This window comes from Coregonus lavaretus (genome assembly GCF_964263955.1).
Source record: "Coregonus lavaretus genome assembly, contig: HAP1_SCAFFOLD_627, whole genome shotgun sequence".
Lineage (NCBI taxonomy): Eukaryota > Metazoa > Chordata > Actinopteri > Salmoniformes > Salmonidae > Coregonus > Coregonus lavaretus.
In genome coordinates, this window is record NW_028163644.1 from 199,540 (window position 1) to 218,479 (window position 18,940).

Sequence of the window (18,940 nt, forward strand, 5' to 3'; positions counted from 1 at the left end):
CTGCCAATAGCATAGTCAGTGTAGTCAGCTCAGCCATACCCATTGAGACTGTGTCTGTGCCTCGACCTAGGTTGGGCAAAACTAAACATGGTGGTGTCCACCCTAGCAATCTTATTAGGATAAAGACCTCCTCCATTCCTGCCATTATTGAAAGAGATCGTGATACCTCACATCTCAAAATAGGGTTACTTAATGTTAGATCCCTCACTTCAAAGGCAGTCATAGTCAATGAACTAATCACTGATCATAATCTTGATGTGATTGGCCTGACTGAAACATGGCTTAAGCCTGATGAATTTGCTGTGTTAAATGAGGCCTCACCTCCTGGTTACACTAGTGACCATATTCCCCGTGCATCCCGCAAAGGCGGAGGTGTGGCTAACATTAACGCTCCTGTCTCAGCCTCCAGTATTTATGCTGCAGTAGTTTATGTGTCGGGGGGCTGGGGTTAGTTGGTTATACCTGGAGTACTTCTCCTGTCTTATCCAGTGTCCTGTGTGAATTTAAGTATGCTCTCTCTAATTCTCTCGTTCTCTCTTTCTCTCTGAGAACCTGAGCCCTAGGACCATACGTCAGGACTACCGGGCATGATGACACCCTGCTGCCCCCAGTCCGCCTGGCCTTGCTGCTATTCCAGTTTCAACTGTTCTGCCTGCGGCTACGAAACCCCTACCTGTCCCAGACCTGCTGTTTTCAACTCTAAATGATCGGCTATGAAAAGCCAACTGAGAGACCTGAGCCCTAGGACCATACGTCGGGACTACCGGCCGTGGTGACTCCTTGCTATCCCCAGTCCGCCTGGCCTTGCTGCTATTCCAGTTTAAACTGTTCTGCCTGCGGTTATGGAACCCCTACCTGTCCCAGACCTGCTGTTTTAAACTCTAATGATCGGCTATGAAAAGCCAACTGAGATTTATTCCTGATTATTATTTGACCATGCTTGTCACTTATGAACATTTTTGAACATCTTGGCATGGTTCTGTTATAATCTCCACCCGGCACAGCCAGAAGAGGACTGGCCACCCCTCATAGCCTGGTTCCTCTCTAGGTTTCTTCCTAGGTTTTGCCTTTCTAGGGAGTTTTTCCTAGCCACCGTGCTTCTACACCTGCATTACTAGCTGTTTGGGGTTTTAGGCTGGGTTTCTGTACAGCACTTCGAGATATTAGCTGATGTAAGAAGGGCTATATAAAATAAAATTGATTGATTGATTGACAAGAGGAACACCTACGTGAGAATGCTATTCATTGACTACAGCTCAGCATTCAACACCATAGTGCCCTCTAATCTCATCACTAAGCTAAGGATCCTGGGACTAAACACCTCCCTCTGCAACTGGATCCTGGACTTCCTGACGGGCCGCCCCCAGGTGGTAAGGGTAGGTAACAACACATCTGCCACACTGATCCTCAACACGGGGGCCCCTCAGGGGTGCGTGCTCAGTCCCCTCCTGTACTCTCTGTTCACCCATGACTGCATGGCCAGGCACGACTCCAACACCATCATTAAGTTTGCCGACGACACAACAGTGGTAGGCCTGATCACCGACAACGATGAGACAGCCTATAGGGAGGAGGTCAGAGATCTGGCCGTGTGGTGCCAGGACAACAACCTCTCCCTCAACGTGACCAAGACAAAGGAGATGATTGTGGACTACAGGAAAAAAAAGAGGACTGAGCACGCCCCCATTCTCATCGACGGGGCTGTAGTGGAACAGGTTGAGAGCTTCAAGTTCCTTGGTGTCCACATCACCAACAAACTATCATGGTCCAAACACACCAAGACAGTCGTGAAGAGGGCACGACAAAGCCTATTCCCCCTCAGGAGACTAAAAAGATTTGGCATGGGTCCTCAGATCCTCAAAAAATTCTACAGCTGCACCATCGAGAGCATCCTGACTGGTTGCATCACCGCCTGGTATGGCAACTGCTTGGCCTCTGACCGCAAGGCACTACAGAGGGTAGTGCGTACGGCCCAGTACATCACTGGGGCAAAGCTCCCTGCCATCCAGGACCTCTATACCAGGCGGTGTCAGAGGAAGGCCCTCAAAATTGTCAAAGACTCCAGCCACCCTAGTCATAGACTGTTCTCTCTGCTACCGCACGGCAAGCGGTACCGGAGTGCCAAGTCTAGGTCCAAAAGACTTCTCAACAGCTTCTACCCCCAAGCCATAAGACTCCTGAACAGCTAATCGTGGCTAACCGGACTATTTGCACTGCCCCCCCCACCCCATCCTTTTTACGCTGCTGCTACTCTGTTAAGTATTTATGCATAGTCACTTTAACTCTACCCACATGTACATATTACCTCAACTACCTCAACTAGCCGGTGCCCCCGCACATTGACTCTGCAACGGTACCCCCCTGTATATATAGCCTCCCTACTGTCACTTTATTTTACTGTATATATAGCCTCCCTACTGTCACTTTATTTTACTTCTGCTCTTTTTTTCTCAACACTTTTTTTGTTGTTGTTTTATTCTTACTTTTTTTGTTTAAAATAAATGCACTGTTGGTTAAGGGCTGTAAGTAAGCATTTCACTGTAATGTCTGCACCTGTTGTATTCGGCGCATGTGACCAATAACATTTGATTTGATTTGATTTGAAGTGTTGTGGTCATATGAGACCAAAATGGAGCTCTTTGGCATCAACTCAACTCGCCGTGTTTGGAGGAGGAATGCTGCCTATGACCCCAAGAACACCATCCCCACCGTCAAACATGGAGGTGGAAACATTATGGTTTGGGGTTGTTTTTCTGCTAAGGGGACAGGACAACTTCACCGCATCAAAGGGACGATGGACGGGGCCATGTACCGTCAAATCTTGGGTGAGAACCTCCTTCCCTCAGCCAGGGCATTGAAAATGGGTCGTGGATGGGTATTCCAGCATGACGATGACCAAAAACACACGGCCAAGGCAACAAAGGAGTGGCTCAAGAAGAACCACATTAAGGTCCTGGAGTGGCCTACCCAGTCTCCAGACCTTAATCCCATAGAAAATCTGTGGAGGGAGCTGAAGGTTCGAGTTGCCAAACGTCAGCCTCGAAACCTTAATGACTTGGAGAAGATCTGCAAAGAGAAGTGGGACAAAATCCCTCCTGAGATGTGTGCAAACCTGGTGGCCAACTACAAGAAACGTCTGACCTCTGATTGCCAACAAGGGTTTTGCCACCAAGTACTAAGTCATGTTTTGCAGAGGGGTCAAATACTTATTTCCCTCATTAAAATGCAAATCGATTTATAAAAATTTTGAAATGCGGTTTCTGGATTTTTTTTGGGTTATTCTGTCTCTCACTGTTCAAATAAACCTACCATTAAAATTATAGACTGATTATTTCTTTGTCAGTTTGCAAACGTACAAAATCAGCAGGGGATCAAATACTTTTTTCCCTCATTGTAACATTACAGTATGATATTCTAACGAGGCAACCACTACCATTACAGTATGATATTCTAATGAGGCAACCACTAACATTACAGTATGATATTCTAATGAGGCAACCACTAACATTACAGTATGATATTCTAATGAGGCAACCACTAACATTATATTATGATATTCTAATGAGGCAACCACTAACATTACAGTATGATATTCTAATGAGGCAACCACTAACATTACAGTATGATATTCTAACGAGGCAACCAATAACATTACAGTATGATATTCTAATATTGGAATGAGGCAACATCTAACATTACAGTTTGATAGTCTAATATTCTAATGCCAGTGAGCAAATCTCCAATCTCCACCCTATTCCCTATGTAGTGCACTACTTTTGATCTGGTCAGAAGTAGCCTAGTGCACTACGTAGGGAACAGGGAGTCATTTGGGCCAGAGTCAGTAACTCCCCTGGGTATGAATTGTCTCTCTATCTTATCTGTCTTCTATATGATGTTCTCCTCTCATCCTCTCTTCTCTCCTCTATTCTCTCCTCCATTTAATAACTGAACAGTAGCAGACCTAACTTCATCTGTTCCTGACTCTGGGTAGTGATTAAAAAGACCATAAATCTCCAATGATATTAAAGTACAATTCTGAACATTACTGATATACTGAGTGACAAGTCAAGATATCTGCTGTTTTTATTGTTTGATTAATAACACCACCTGCTGGACAGGTTTAATGTTGCTTGACTGAGCAGGATGGGAGAATAAAATATATCAAATTTAGGGTTGGTTTCCCGGACATCTCCATTAAACATGCTTTTTAGTCTAGGACTAGGCTTCATCTGTGTCCGGGAAACCGGCCCATATAGTTCAATTAGCAAGTAAGTAACACTACCTGTTCCATGATACTGAGGAAAATGACATTGAGACAGAGAACCAATTGAGAAAACATTTCAATGGTTCTGAATGACAACCAACATACATTAACAGCATACATCATGATTAATGTAAATGTATAAGATTAAAACGTTGCACTTAAAAAAAATATGAATGCATTGAATTGTAATTCATAACATCTTCTGTAGATCAAATCAATCAAATCATTGTACATAAAAACAGAGCAGAATGAATCATCACATCTGGGGACCATCACCATCAGCATGACTAGTATCTATGTGGACCCTACTACAGTTTAACCAGCTCAGCTATAGACTACACCAGCATGACTAGTATCTATGTGGACCCTACTACAGTTTAACCAGCTCAGCTATAGACTACACCAGCATGACTAGTATCTATGTGGACCCTACTACCGTTTAACCAGCTCAGCTATAGACTACACCAGCATGACTAGTATCTATGTAGACCCTACTACAGTTTAACCAGCTCAGCTATAGACTACACCAGCATGACTAGTATCTATGTGGACCCTACTACAGTTTAACCAGCTCAGCTATAGACTACACCAGCATGACAAATATCTATGTGGACCCTACTACAGTTTAACCAGCTCAGCAGTACCATAGAGATTAAACCCAGGATAGAGGGGCTGAGTGAATGTGGTCTGGACTCTGTGGAGGAGGGTCATTGTGTCAGAGACACTGTAGAAGGACAGAGTACCTGCCTTGTGATCCAGGTCCACTCCTACTCTGGAGGACAGAGGGCCTGATACTTTAGTCACAACACTATTGTGTCTGAACCAATAACCACCTCTATAGTACTGTAAACTCCAGGACTTGTCATTGTGTCCAAATCTACCATCTGTCCCTGTTCTGCTGATGTCTTTATATGAGACTGCTGTAACAACACGCCCCCAACTCCACTCCACCTCCCAGTAACAGCGTCCAGACAGACCCTCTCTACACAGAACCATACTGTATTTGGTGAATCTGTCTGGATGATCAGGATATGGTTGGACTTGGTCTGTATAGGTCACCTTTCTGTTCCCTTCAGACAGAGAGAGGAGTGTGCCTGCTGTGTTTGGGTCCAGTGTGAGCTGACAGGAATCTGGGAGAAGAGCAGAGCAGAGACCAATGAGGGGAGTTAGAACAATAAGTGAAGTCAGATACTGTATCTACCCTGTCTTTGATTAGAGCACAGCAGAGATCAAATCAGAGAAATATGAGGAGTCAGATAGATACCCAGTCTTTGATTAGATCTAATATTGCTATATATTTCTAGAGGGATTGTTAGGAGTGTCAGTAAAAAGAGACTGTTAGTTACTTCAGAATAAAGAGACTCACATTGTAAGAACTGTTCTCTGGTCTTGGGCTCTGGAGGCAGTACAACATCCACTATATTCACTACAGACACACAAACACATTCACAGAGAGAGGGAATGTTATCATCATACCATATTCCACATGTACAGTGGGGGAAAAAAGTATTTAGTCAGCCACCAATTGTGCAAGTTCTCCCACTTAAAAAGATGAGAGAGGCCTGTAATTTTCATCATAGGTACACGTCAACTATGACAGACAAAATGAGAAAAAAAAATCCGGAAAATCACATTGTAGGATTTTTTATGAATTTATTTGCAAATTATGGTGGAAAATAAGTATTTGGTCAATAACAAAAGTTTCTCAATACTTTGTTATATACCCTTTGTTGGCAATGACACAGGTCAAATGTTTTCTGTAAGTCTTCACAAGGTTTTCACACACTGTTGCTGGTATTTTGGCCCATTCCTCCATGCAGATCTCCTCTAGAGCAGTGATGTTTTGGGGCTGTCGCTGGGCAACACAGACTTTCAACTCCCTCCAAAGATTTTCTATGGGGTTGAGATTTGGAGACTGGCTAGGTCACTCCAGGACCTTGAAATGCTTCTTACGAAGCCACTCCTTCGTTGCCCGGGCGGTGTGTTTGGGATCATTGTCATGCTGAAAGACCCAACCACGTTTCATCTTCAATGCCTTTGCTGATGGAAGGAGGTTTTCACTCAAAATCTCACGATACATGGCCCCATTCATTCTTTCCTTTACACGGATCAGTCATCCTGGTCCCTTTGCAGAAAAACAGCCCCAAAGCATGATGTTACCACCCCCATGCTTCACAGTAGGTATGGTGTTCTTTGGATGCAACTCAGCATTCTTTGTCCTCCAAACATGACGAGTTGAGTTTTTACCAAAAAGTAATATTTTGGTTTCATCTGACCATATGACATTCTCCCAATCCTCTTCTGGATCATCCAAATGCACTCTAGCAAACTTCAGACGGGCCTGGACATGTACTGGCTTAAGCAGGGGGACACGTCTGGCACTGCAGGATTTGAGTCCCTGGCGGCGTAGTGTGTTACTGATGGTAGGCTTTGTTACTTTGGTCCCAGCTCTCTGCAGGTCATTCACTAGGTCCCCCCGTGTGGTTCTGGGATTTTTGCTCACCGTTCTTGTGATCATTTTGACCCCACGGGGTGAGATCTTGCGTGGAGCCACAGATCGAGGGAGATTATCAGTGGTCTTGTATGTCTTCCATTTCCTAATAATTGCTCCCACAGTTGATTTCTTCAAACCAAGCTGCTTACCTATTGCAGATTCAGTCTTCCCAGCCTGGTGCAGGTCTACAATTTTGTTTCTGGTGTCCTTTGACAGCTATTTGGTCTTGGCCATAGTGGAGTTTGGAGTGTGACTGTTTGAGGTTGTGGACAGGTGTCTTTTATACTGATAACTAGTTCAAACAGGTGCCATTAATACAGGTAACGAGTGGAGGACAGAGGAGCCTCTTAAAGAAGAAGTTACAGGTCTGTGAGAGCCAGAAATCTTGCTTGTTTGTAGGTGACCAAATACTTATTTTCCACCATAATTTGCAAATAAATTCATTAAAAATCCTACAATGTGATTTTCTGGATTTTTTTTTCTCAATTTGTCTGTCATAGTTGACGTGTACCTATGATGAAAATTACAGGCCTCTCTCATCTTTTTAAGTGGGAGAACTTGCACAATTTTGGCTGACTAAATACTTTTTTTCTCCACTGTATATGACTAGTAGGGAACTTTCAATGGTCTAAAGTTGATGTTCTTATTATTTTCAACACACCTGTAGTGGAGATCTTGGTCCATTCTCCTTTAAGGACGTCTTCTAGTTTCTCTCTCAGTTCAGACACAGTCTTACTCACATCTCCAAAGTACTGAAGAGGACGGACAACGATGCTGGGTAAGTCTGAAGATACACTGGTACTGGAGAGAGACTGATAACTCTGGAGGAGAGAGAGAGAGAGAGAGAGAGAGAGAGAGAGAGAGAGAGAGAGAGAGAGAGAGAGAGAGAGAGAGGGAGCAGAACCAAATGATTGAGAGTTTTAATTTCATATCACATGTATCAAGGCAGTTTATTTACCTGGAGGAAATGGATGTGATCCTCTGTGTGTGAGAGCTGCTCCAGCTCAGTGCTTCTCTTCCTCAGCTCAGCTATCTCCTGCTCCAGTTGCTCCAGGAGTCCTTCAGCTTGACTCACTTGAGCCTTCTCTTGGGCTCTGATCAGCTCCTTCACCTCAGAGCGCCTTCTCTCAATGGAGCGGATCAGCTCAGTAAAGATCTTATCACTGTCCTCCACTGCTGCCTGTGCAGAGCGCTGTTGAGAGAGAGAGAGAGAGAGAGAGAGAGAGAGAGAGAGAGAGACTGACTTGTCTTACTTTAATGAGCCATCCTCATTACACTAACACCCCCCCCTCCTAAAAACATATTGCGTGCCACCACAACCTCCACACAATCACATTATCCAGTACCCAACACCACAATACAATACACCAACCAGCACCACATTCCAACCGTCCATCCAACCCCTCCTCTCCAGCCGTACAGACAGCCCCCCTGAGCCCCCATACCTCCTGAAACATCTCCACACTGTTGATCATTTTGTACAACTCAAACTCAACACTAAGGCGTCAACAGTAATGGCATTACCCTGGCAACACAGAAAAAACATGATGAACAGTCTGTCATTGCAGAAAACGGACACCCCTCCCCAACTCCCAGGTCAACACGAGCCAACCAGCTATTGGTGTCCAGGGCTCCATGTAATACCATCCACTGGACGACCCCTGACCTTTCCAGCACTGGGAGCTTATAGAGCACCCTCCACCTATACCCTGCCATGCTCTCAGCCCCCACAACCCCCTGCCACTGATGCCCCTTCACTCCCACTAAGCTCAGAGTGTTAAAAGTCAGTAAGTCCTCCAGACTCTCCTGCCAGTCCCCAGTCTCTGCTGTCACTTGCAGTGGTGGAAACGGTGGTGGCCCCTCCTCAGGCTGCTCCAGCCCTCAGTACTGCAGCATAGAAATCAGAGACCCCTGCTGTATTGAGTCTGTCCGGCCGCATGGTCTCTCCTATCATTGCTACGCAGACGACACACAATTAATTTTCTCTTTTCCCCCTTCTGATAACCAGGTGGCGAATCGCATCTCTGCATGTCTGGCAGACATATCAGTGTGGATGTCAGATCACCACCTCAAGCTGAACCTCGGCAAGACGGAGCTGCTCTTCCTACCAGGGAAGGACTGCCCGCTCCATGATCTCGCCATCACGGTTGACAACTCCATTGTGTCCTCCTCCCAGAGTGCAAAGAACCTTGGCGTGACCCTGGACAACACCCTGTCATTCTCTGCTAACATCAAAGCGGTGACCCGATCCTGCAGGTTCATGCTTTACAATATTCGCAGAGTACGACCCTACCTTACACAGAAAGCGGCACAGGTCCTAATCCAGGCACTTGTCATCTCCCGTCTGGATTACTGCAACTCGCTGTTGGCTGGGCTCCCTGCCTGTGCCATTAAACCCCTACAACTTATCCAGAACGCTGAAGCCCGTCTGGTGTTCAACCTTCCCAAGTTCTCTCATGTCACTCCGCTCCTCCGCACACTCCACAGGCTTCCAGTTGAAGCTCGAATCTTCTACAAAACCATGGTGCTTGCCTACGGAGCTGTGAGGGGAACGGCACCTCCTTACCTTCAGGCTCTGATCAGACCCTACACCCAAACGAGGGCACTACGTTCATCCACCTCTGGTCTGCTAGCCCCCCTACCTCTACGGAAGCACAGTTCCCGCTCAGCCCAGTCAAAGCTATTCGCTGCTCTGGCACCCCAATGGTGGAACAAGCTCACCCATGACGCCAGGACAGCGGAGTCACTGACCACCTTCCGGAGACACTTGAAACCCCACCTCTTTAAGGAATACCTGAAATAGTATAATAGTTATCCTTCTACCCCCCCCTTTACTACCACTGTCTTTTGTCTAAACTAACACCTGACTTATTTCACCTGCTAGCACTGACTTGTTTAAAGAAATGTACTTATTGTGATCGAGATGTAGTTGTCCCACTGGCTATCCTAAGTTGAATGCACCAATTTGTAAGTCGCTCTGGATAAGAGCGTCTGCTAAATGACTTAAATGTTAAATGTTAATGAAGAGCTGCTGATCCAGCCCCAAACCACCAGCCCTCCTCAACAGAGCACATGCTGGTTCCCTCCAGCCCACCTCCGTACGGTACAGTAGCCTCTGCACCGCTTTGAGTCAGAACGATGGAACTGTCCCTGGTGAATGCCCCTCCCTACCCAGACTGGCCTACTGAGCCCTCCCCACACCTTGACCATACATGAAGCCCCAAGCGTACAACATTTGAACACAGGCCACAATATTCTCCCCACAACCAAAACTACACATTGAACAGATATTCATGGTCCACCCTATCAAAGGCTTTCTCCTGATTATGAACAGATTGTCTGTGTTTGAGCGTCCTGGTCCACAGTACGTTTGGTCCTTGTGTACAATAGAGTCCAGGTGGGACTTCAGTCTGTTAACGAGGACTTTGGTAAAGACCTTATATTCCACACAGAGCAATGCCACAGGCCTCCAGTTCTTTATGTCGCTCAAATCCCTATTTTGGGCAGGAGAGTCAAAGCCTCCCATCTACAGCTTAGCAGCAGCTCCCCCACCCCAATGCACTCACGCAACACACGTTCTGTCCAATAATTCCCCAGAACTTTTTATAAAAATCCACAGGTAGACCGTCTGAGAGACAGCAGCTGAGAGTTTGTGAAAGGCCAGGGAAATGTCTATTTGATTTATCTGTGACAGAGAGTTTGGAAAGGTCTGTGAGCAGAACCTGAGAAAACCCAGGATAATAATAATAATAATAATAATAATAATATGCCCATCCATCAGGCTCCCTCATCTCCCCCACAACAGAAGTTACCCACCCATCAGGCTCCCTCATCTCCCCACAACAGAAGTTACCCACCCATCAGGCTCCCTCATCTCCCCCACAACAGAAGTTACCCACCCATCAGGCTCCCTCATCTCCCCACAACAGAAGTTACCCACCCATCAGGCTCCCTCATCTCCCCACAACAGAAGTTACCCGCCCATCAGACAAATGTAAAACAAGGGATTTTCTTGGTTTCTCCAACCCCTCTGGTGAAACAGAGAACTGAGCCCTGTACTATAATATAATATAATGTGCCATTTTGCAGACACTTTTATCCAAAGCGACTTACAGTCATGCGTGCATATATATATATATATTTTTTGTTGTGTATGGGTGGTCCCGGGGATCGAACCCACTACCCTGGCGTTACAAGCGCCGTGCTCTACCAGCTGAGCTAAAGAGGACCAGGTGCAGACACATTTATGAAAGCAAAGACAAGGTCATTATTTGGGCTCTAAACACTAACAACCTACCCTTACACACCTCTTTTGCCACCCCTGCACTAAGATTTCTGCCATGGCATTTAAAAGTTTTTGGTTTACATATTCCCCCAGTCTTTGCCGCCGTTCATGTTAAGGAAGTCTAACCGTGAAATCTCCATAAGAGGTGGGAGGGAAATCACCACAATCAGAAACCAGTAGAGAAGCCCATAAAGCCGCCATGCCAGAAAAAAACATCAATTTAAGCAGATTCTGAAGACATGCCCTTAAGAACCCATGACCCATTTTCTCAGCCTATACCGCTTCCTGGGTGAGAGGACACTAAACCCGTCTGAAAACGAGACGCCTTGTCCTCCGCTCCCGCAGACTCACCTCCCCCCTCTTCCTCCTCCTCCATTGGCACGGTACCGTCCTCCTCCTCCCCAGTCTCTGCCCCCTGCACTTCCCCCCTGATCAGTGCCTCTTCCCCAATGACAGGCAATATTTCCTGGGATGAGCCCACCAAGCCTTCGCCCACCGGAGTCTCTGTTACTACAGAAACCTGCCTCAGCTCATGTAGCCCAGCTGCAACCCTCCCCACCACCGCTTTCTCCACGGCCTGCGCACCACCACTTGGCCATGCACTACTACCGTGTAGCTCAGTTGGTAGAGCATGGCGCTTGCAACGCCAGGGTTGTGGGTTCGTTTCACAGGAAAACTCCTGCCTGAGCTTTTTACTGTCCCTTTCCACACTGCTAACGCAAGAGGAAGGACTGAAAAAGCATTTAACACATTACTGTGAAGTAATATAATGATGATTCATGTTTATTATTACCTGTTTTTATGGTCATGTTTTGAAATTATACTTCATTACTATAATGATTATCAATACGCCTGAACATTAATTCAGTCACCTCTGGTCGACAAAAACGTATTTTCCTAGTACATTAATTGTAAAATTCATCAACCAGCATCCAGCACTCTGCCTTCTCATGCAAGCGAGGGGCATGTTGAGGTAAATATGCTAACCGCGACGGTTGCATTATGTAATTTATTGGTGGGCTGGAAGATGCAGTGTTTTTTATTTTCTATTCAGAGGCTATTTACTCCCAATATGAGATAATTTTATATAGAAGGTTTTTATAATGCATGTTTACTAGGGTTGAGGTTAGCGCATCTGAGTAGGGATTATTTGGCCGGGGTTCAATACCTGTCCTACCTATCAATCATATTGCTGCTTGTAGCATATAACTGATGATCCCCACACTAGAAACACAGAAAACTATCTGTGCTAGCAGACCCTGTGTTCCACCCCTCCCCTGTGTAACCTTGAAGTTTGTTAAGAAACAAACACTTGTCTACGAAAAGAGACATGTTTAACGGATTCCGCTTAGCACCCAGCCGAGAGCACACGGAAACCACTTGCAAATTTACCAAAACTAACCAACTACTTGGGGTCTGTTCGTAAGCAATAAACGGAGGCAGATTAGCCACCACAACTCTTATCGAAAGAAGCGACATCTGCACCAACACACCCCTCACAAAAATCCCACTCACAACAAGACAAACCTTTTTCATTAACACAACCACCGCCTTGTTCATTCTGGATGCAGAGTCCAGATGTTCCGCTCCAACCTGTTCACCGACCATGAGCAAAACTTCCTCCACACCTTTCTCCGGAACGCACCCGAAGCGACAGCGTTTCTTCTCCACTCGGTTGAGGCCATCACGCCGCCCTAACAAACTACCCCTACTCCCCCCTCAACTCTAAACGATAAACAGTGGAAACCAATAAACAAACCCTCCACCATGAGAAAATACATTCAGAAAATACGCAAGAACCAAAAGAAAAAAGAATAGTAGCCCTCCTCACGAACCACAATTCTCTCACACAACCAACTTCTTCTTCTATGATATAATGGCGGTCCACAAACCAACGTTAAAGGTGCATGCCGCCACCTACTGTGCTGGAGTGTGTGGTCAATCACGGTTTCCAACATTTCTAAATCCTCCTACCTAACTCAGTACTTCTGAGAAAATAAAGAAGAGCCCTACTAACTTCTAATAGACCCTCCCCCATCCCCAAAATCCCTTCCAACCCCCCCCAACCCCATCCAACCTCAATGACCCTACACATCTTTCCCTCTCTTCAACATACTTACAACAATATAACAACACATGCTCCACCGTTTCATCGACGTACCCTCCAGACACAAATCATTCCCATGCTTGCCAACCAGATGTAATGACGAGATCAATGTACAATGTTCTAAGCACAATCGAGTAAACACCACATCTTCCTTCCTAATCTGACTTTTGAATCTTGGTCCATCGACCTTTCTGTAAAACTGTCAACTATTCATATAAATGCCGGCCCTTGTGCTCAGAGTACCATCTCTTCTGCCACACATCTATCAAAATGGCTCTGATCTTACATTTGGCCTCACCTCTACCCAGTGGAACATTAATATCAATTATATCTCGTTTCAAAGCTCTTTTAGCTAACTGGTCTACAATTTCATTCCCTTCCACACCCGAATGTGCTTTGACCCAGCAGAATCTCACTACTAAACCCATTCTCTCAATTCTCCATAATAACATTAATACCTTCAGTTCAACTGAGTATACTGACAGTTCATCTGTTAGTCTTCTACATATCTGCACATAAAATTCAGGAACGTAAACGCCTGCTCCAGTGAGCCCACTATCTGGGTCCTTGGATCCATCTGTGAAATAAAAAAGCATAAAAACTTCTACCAATGTAATTGTCAACCAGTTTCACTATATCACTGTCTTCTGACCAATCTTTCCTTTTCTCTACCAAGGTTAGATCAACAACAGGGTCTGGGAGTAACCATGGAGGAACATCCCCTATCACCACAGAAGGGCCAACCTCCAACTCCCTCAAACCACTCTCATCAGCAAGCTTTCCAACTATCCAACCAAAACCACTGCCTTGTCTACTAGTATATTCCCAACAGTCATCTAGAACAGTAGCAGTGGGATGCTCAACCTCACAGCCTTTCAACCCAATAAGATAATGACCATTTTTTACGCCGTACATACAAAGGCATCTCACCTGCCTCCACCAGTAAGGCACATACAGATGTTGATTTAAATGCACCAGTACATATCCTTAAAGCTATTTACTGGATTATGTCCAGCTTCTGAAGCCAAGTCTTTACCTCTGTTCCATAAACTGTACACCAGTAATCAATTGTCGTCCTGATCAGAGCTCTATAAATATCCATCAACAATTGTCTGTCAGCACCCTATTCATAACCAGAGACCCACACAACCAACTACCGCAAAAGTTAATGAATGAGAGAGACATGAACATCGTTACAATACTGTATATAGACATAATATAACGGTTCTTCTTCTTTGAAGTTTAACGGCGGTTGGCATCCAATATGTTGCATTACCGCCCCAACTGGACTATAATATAAATCTATTTTACTTTGTGATACAAAATGGGAAAAGGGGAAAGGAACATTTAATTAAAAACCTTCCAACTAACCCTACACTCATTAAATACCCACTACCCCATTCCACTACTTTGACCCTATCTGCTCCTGCACCATGCCAACGGCCTGGGAGGACGGGACACCACCACTCAACACACCCTGTAACTCTTCTGAAGTCTAATCTTGTATGCCCAAATACTTCTCTGCAGCTGCCATCACAATATCAATTTTCTGTGATTGACAATCCATTTCTGCGGTATAGTTGATAACCATTGCTATGAACTCTAAGAAGCTAACTTTCCTAAAGCATATATCACTCGTTGGCCTATCCCTCTGTGCTGGCACAGATCTACTACTCACAGGGATCCTCTCAGGATCTCTCACCCTTGACCCATCCTCCTCTACTTCCTTCACTGTCTCAGCATACGACACCTTCTGTACTACTCTGACTCTAGCCACCTCAACCTGCGTCTCTCGCACCGGACACTTCAGATCCCCAGCAACATGGGCATCCCTACAGTTGACACACACAACTTTATCCACCGAAACTACACAATCCTCTATCCCATGCCCTCCTGCACACTTCCCACATCTTGGATCTCCCTCCTACAAACTGCTGACCATAAACGTTGCACCTGAACCAAAGCAGTGGATTCGCCACAAAAGCTCTAACAGGATAACTGATATATCCTACCATGACTTTGTTGGGTAAAGACTCAAAACTCAAAAGGACTGACAGTGACTCCTCTGTTTCACCACGCTCACCACCGGGTCTGTGTTGCACCAAACGCCGGGAATCACAAACACCAGCAGTCTTCAACCTTAATTGCTCCACTTCTACACTTAACGCTACCCCAGAAATCACTCCTTTCAATGGTGCCCTGTTCCTAAGAGCAAAGCAAGAAACAGATCTTGACCCAAGTTGTGTGACACGGAGCGCCCACTCCCTCTGGTCAGAAGAAACACAAACAAATATCCCAAGTCCACTACAGGTTACCTTCACTGATTCAACTGCACCCAACTCTTTTCCCACCCACCCTGAAACCACAAATGGATCTACCAAAAGGTATGGATCCACTTTCTCCAACAATGTATCTCCTACTGCACCAGATTCTTCTTTATCATGTCCATTGATGCCAGGCTCTGGTTCCGAGCTCTTCACCACACCTTCTACCTCACTTAACTCTCCCTCATTCATTTCCATTTCACCTCCAGAACTCAGTCTGGCGAATGGCTCACTCTGTTTGCACTTGAGTTATAACATTTGATTTTGATTTTGATTTATTTTTATGTCTCTATTCCTTTTAAACTTTTTTGAGTGTAACGTTTACTGTTAATTTCTGTTAATTTCTAATGTAACATATGTTTCCAATGCCAATAAAGCCCATTTAATTGAATCGAGAGAGAGAGCTCCCTGTTAATGTATAGCAGACATGAGTTGCTCATGGTTACTCATGGTTATGTGAAGAGGTAGAGCCGCTTGCGACTTTAAATCAGTCAGAACAATAGGGAATGTCCATTTGGTCAAGATGATGGTTTCTCCCTCAGTAGACCCGGGTTCATAACCCGTCAGTTACATTAAGCAGTCTATTCTCTGAAAGGGGTCCAGACAGCCTGTTCCCAACAGTGGGATTGGATAGGGGCCTCTCTCTCTCTCTCTCTGACTGGAGTAGAGAAGTGAAATGGTGTGTCTCCTCTGGTCAACAATACTCACCTTGAGAGACTCCACAGCCTGTTGGAGCTCCTTCAGCTCCTTCTCTCTCTCCTGGAATCTCTGCTGGACCTTCTGCTGACTCATCCCCAGCTGCCTCTGTGGAGAATCACTCTTCAATGAGCTATCAAGCTTTATTTGTCCAGTAGATCAATAGTATAGTAATGGGACATAGGGCCCATAGAAGTTAGGGATTAATATGTTGAGGAAGTGTCTGTGTGAAATTATATTATTATATTGTTATGTGAATGATTATAGTTTTAACAGTGCACAAAACAAGGGAGCTGATTGGGTGTTTAACAAATTACAATGGTGTTTGACTTTAGAAAATGGTGATACATTTGGAGACTCTGGGTTAACACATCTATATAATCAAGGTTTGTGTTCATATTTGTTCTGCTGGGGATTGATTTCATTTGAATGATCTCATATTCAAACAGCCTTAGTTCCTACTGTAATTATTATTTGTTTATCAGACAGTCACCAACAAGTAGTTCTGGTCTTACCTGTTTCTCAGTCCTCCCTGCTGCAGCTGACACTGTTTCATGGCCTTTATGTTCATCCATCACACACTGATAACAGATACACCGTTGATCGGTACGACAGTAAACCTCCAGCAGTTTGTCATGATGAGAGCAGATCTTCTCCTGTAGTTGTGCGGTGGCTTTGACCAGCTTGTGCTTCTTCAAAGCAGGACATTCATAGTGAGGTTGGAGGTGAGTCTCACAGTAAGAGGCCAAACACACCAGACAGGACATGAGGGCTTTCTGCTTTCTGGTCCCAGTGCAGAAATCACACGCCACATCTTCAGGTCCAGCATAGCACAGAGCAGGAGGGGGAGCAGCCTGGAGTCCTGTCTCCTTCAGTTTCTCCACCATCTCAGCCAAAATTGTATTTTTCCTCAGATTAGGCCTTGGAGTGAAGGTCTCTCTGCACTGAGGACAGCTATAGACCCCTTTCAGAACATCCTGATCCCAGCAGTCCTCAATACAGCGCCTACAGTAACTGTGTCCACAGGCAGTAGTGACCGGCTCCTTCAGTAGATGCAGACAGACAGTACAACAAAACTGGTCCTGGTCCAGCAGAACTCCCTGCTGAGCCATTTGGATGGTTGTTCACTCTCACACAGACAGACGACACAGAGACTCAGATCAGTTTCGTTTCCACAGAAGTGAGTTTTTGGGAGGGCGAGGACTTTCTGGTTCTGCCAGATAGGTGAGGTTAGAGGGAGGGAGGGAGGGATAGAGAGAGAACTGCGTTCAACGTGGAGAGGGAGACAAATATTTTAGTTTCTAGGTTAGGGCCCTTCATTTGGAATAAATCTAACAAATATGAGTTGTTAGAATATATAAAGGGTAACAGTTCCTATGAAGTACATATTATAATTATTATAATAAGCTTCATAATGCCTTATAATACACTTATGTGTTATAACACTGATTATAAGTGTCTATAATAATTAATAAGTGGTTGTAATGGGGGGGGGGGGGGGGGGGGTTGATATTGATACAATATACTGTAGTTTAAATGAATACTGTATGTATTGACTGATCATTGAGAATGAGGTAATACTTTACATTACAGTGTGGGTATTACTGTCAGGGTTAGAGTTACTACATTCAGCAGTAACCCTAACCCTAGCCATATCTAGGACTAAAAAGAGAAGACGTTTTACAATCAGAGTTCTTTGTATCTCTTCTTAGTCAGACAGAAACCCCCCACATATTATAGGTGGACGGGGTTATGAACATATCCAATGAATTGTTTTCTGCAACCAGATGAAATGAAACTGCCTTTCAGCAGGAAAAGCTTCTCTAATAATCCTAACCATTGCTGGGTGTCTTCAGAGACTGAGGTATAGAGACACACTGTCAAGTCAAAACATCTGGCTGTGCTTTCATGTCAAAACATTTATTATTTTCTATTCATAAAATTATATTGTATGATATTCTTTGATAACATATTCTATCCATAGGCTCCACTCTGTATAGTGTTAATGATGACTGTTTGTTCTGTACATTGATTGAATGGTTAGGACTATCTCACTTTATTCACAGATTAAATCCCAAGAGACCAGGAGACCTAAAGGAAGCCTTCAACACTGTATCCCTTCATCCAGTCATAGTAAACAACCTCTGTCTGTCTGTCTGTATTTCTGTCTGTCTGTAAACACAGCCAACTTTTCTATGGTGGTTGTTGTTGCTATCAGTGCTGCACAGCTATTTTCAGGTCTCTCCAGAGATGGTCGATCGGGTTCAACTCCAGGATCTGGCTGGACCACTCAAGGACATTCAGAGACTTGTCCCGAAGCCACTCCTGCGTCTTGGCTGTGTGCTTAGGGTTGTTGTCTTGTTGGAAGTTGAACCTTCGCCCCAGTCTGAGATTCTGAGCGCTCTGAAGCAGGTTTTCATCAAGGATCTCTCTGTACTTTGCTCTGTTCATTTTTCCCTCGATCCTGGCTATTCTCCCAGTCCGTGCCTCTGAAAAACATCCCCACAGCCTGATGCTGCCACCACCATGCTTCACCATAGGGATGGTGCCATGTTTTCTACAGACGTGACGCTTGGCATTCAGGCCAAAGAGTTCAATCTTGGTTTCATCAGACCAGAGAATCTTCTTTCTTATGGTCTGAGAATACTTTAGGATCCTTTTGGCAAACTCCAAGCGGGCAGTCATGTGTCTTTTACTGAGGAGTGGCTTCCGTCTGGCCACTCTACCATAAAGGCCTAATTGGTGGAGTGCTGCAGAGGTGGTTGTCCTT

At 45.0% G+C, this 18,940-nt stretch overlaps 1 protein-coding gene across 1 annotated transcript; it reads right to left on the reverse strand.

Moving 5' to 3' along the window:
- Window positions 1-4,065: 4,065 nt before the first annotated feature.
- LOC311117926 (tripartite motif-containing protein 16-like) lies at window positions 4,066-17,282 on the reverse strand (the record flags this gene model as incomplete). The annotated part of the gene is made up of 6 exons (XM_084192820.1): window positions 4,066-5,394; window positions 5,631-5,690; window positions 7,420-7,579; window positions 7,717-7,950; window positions 16,183-16,257; window positions 16,692-17,282. 6 exons carry the CDS (start codon window positions 17,280-17,282, stop codon window positions 4,883-4,885), a joined length of 1,632 nt encoding a protein of 543 aa, XP_084048946.1. The 3' UTR covers window positions 4,066-4,882.
- Between the last annotated feature and the right edge of the window lie 1,658 nt (window positions 17,283-18,940).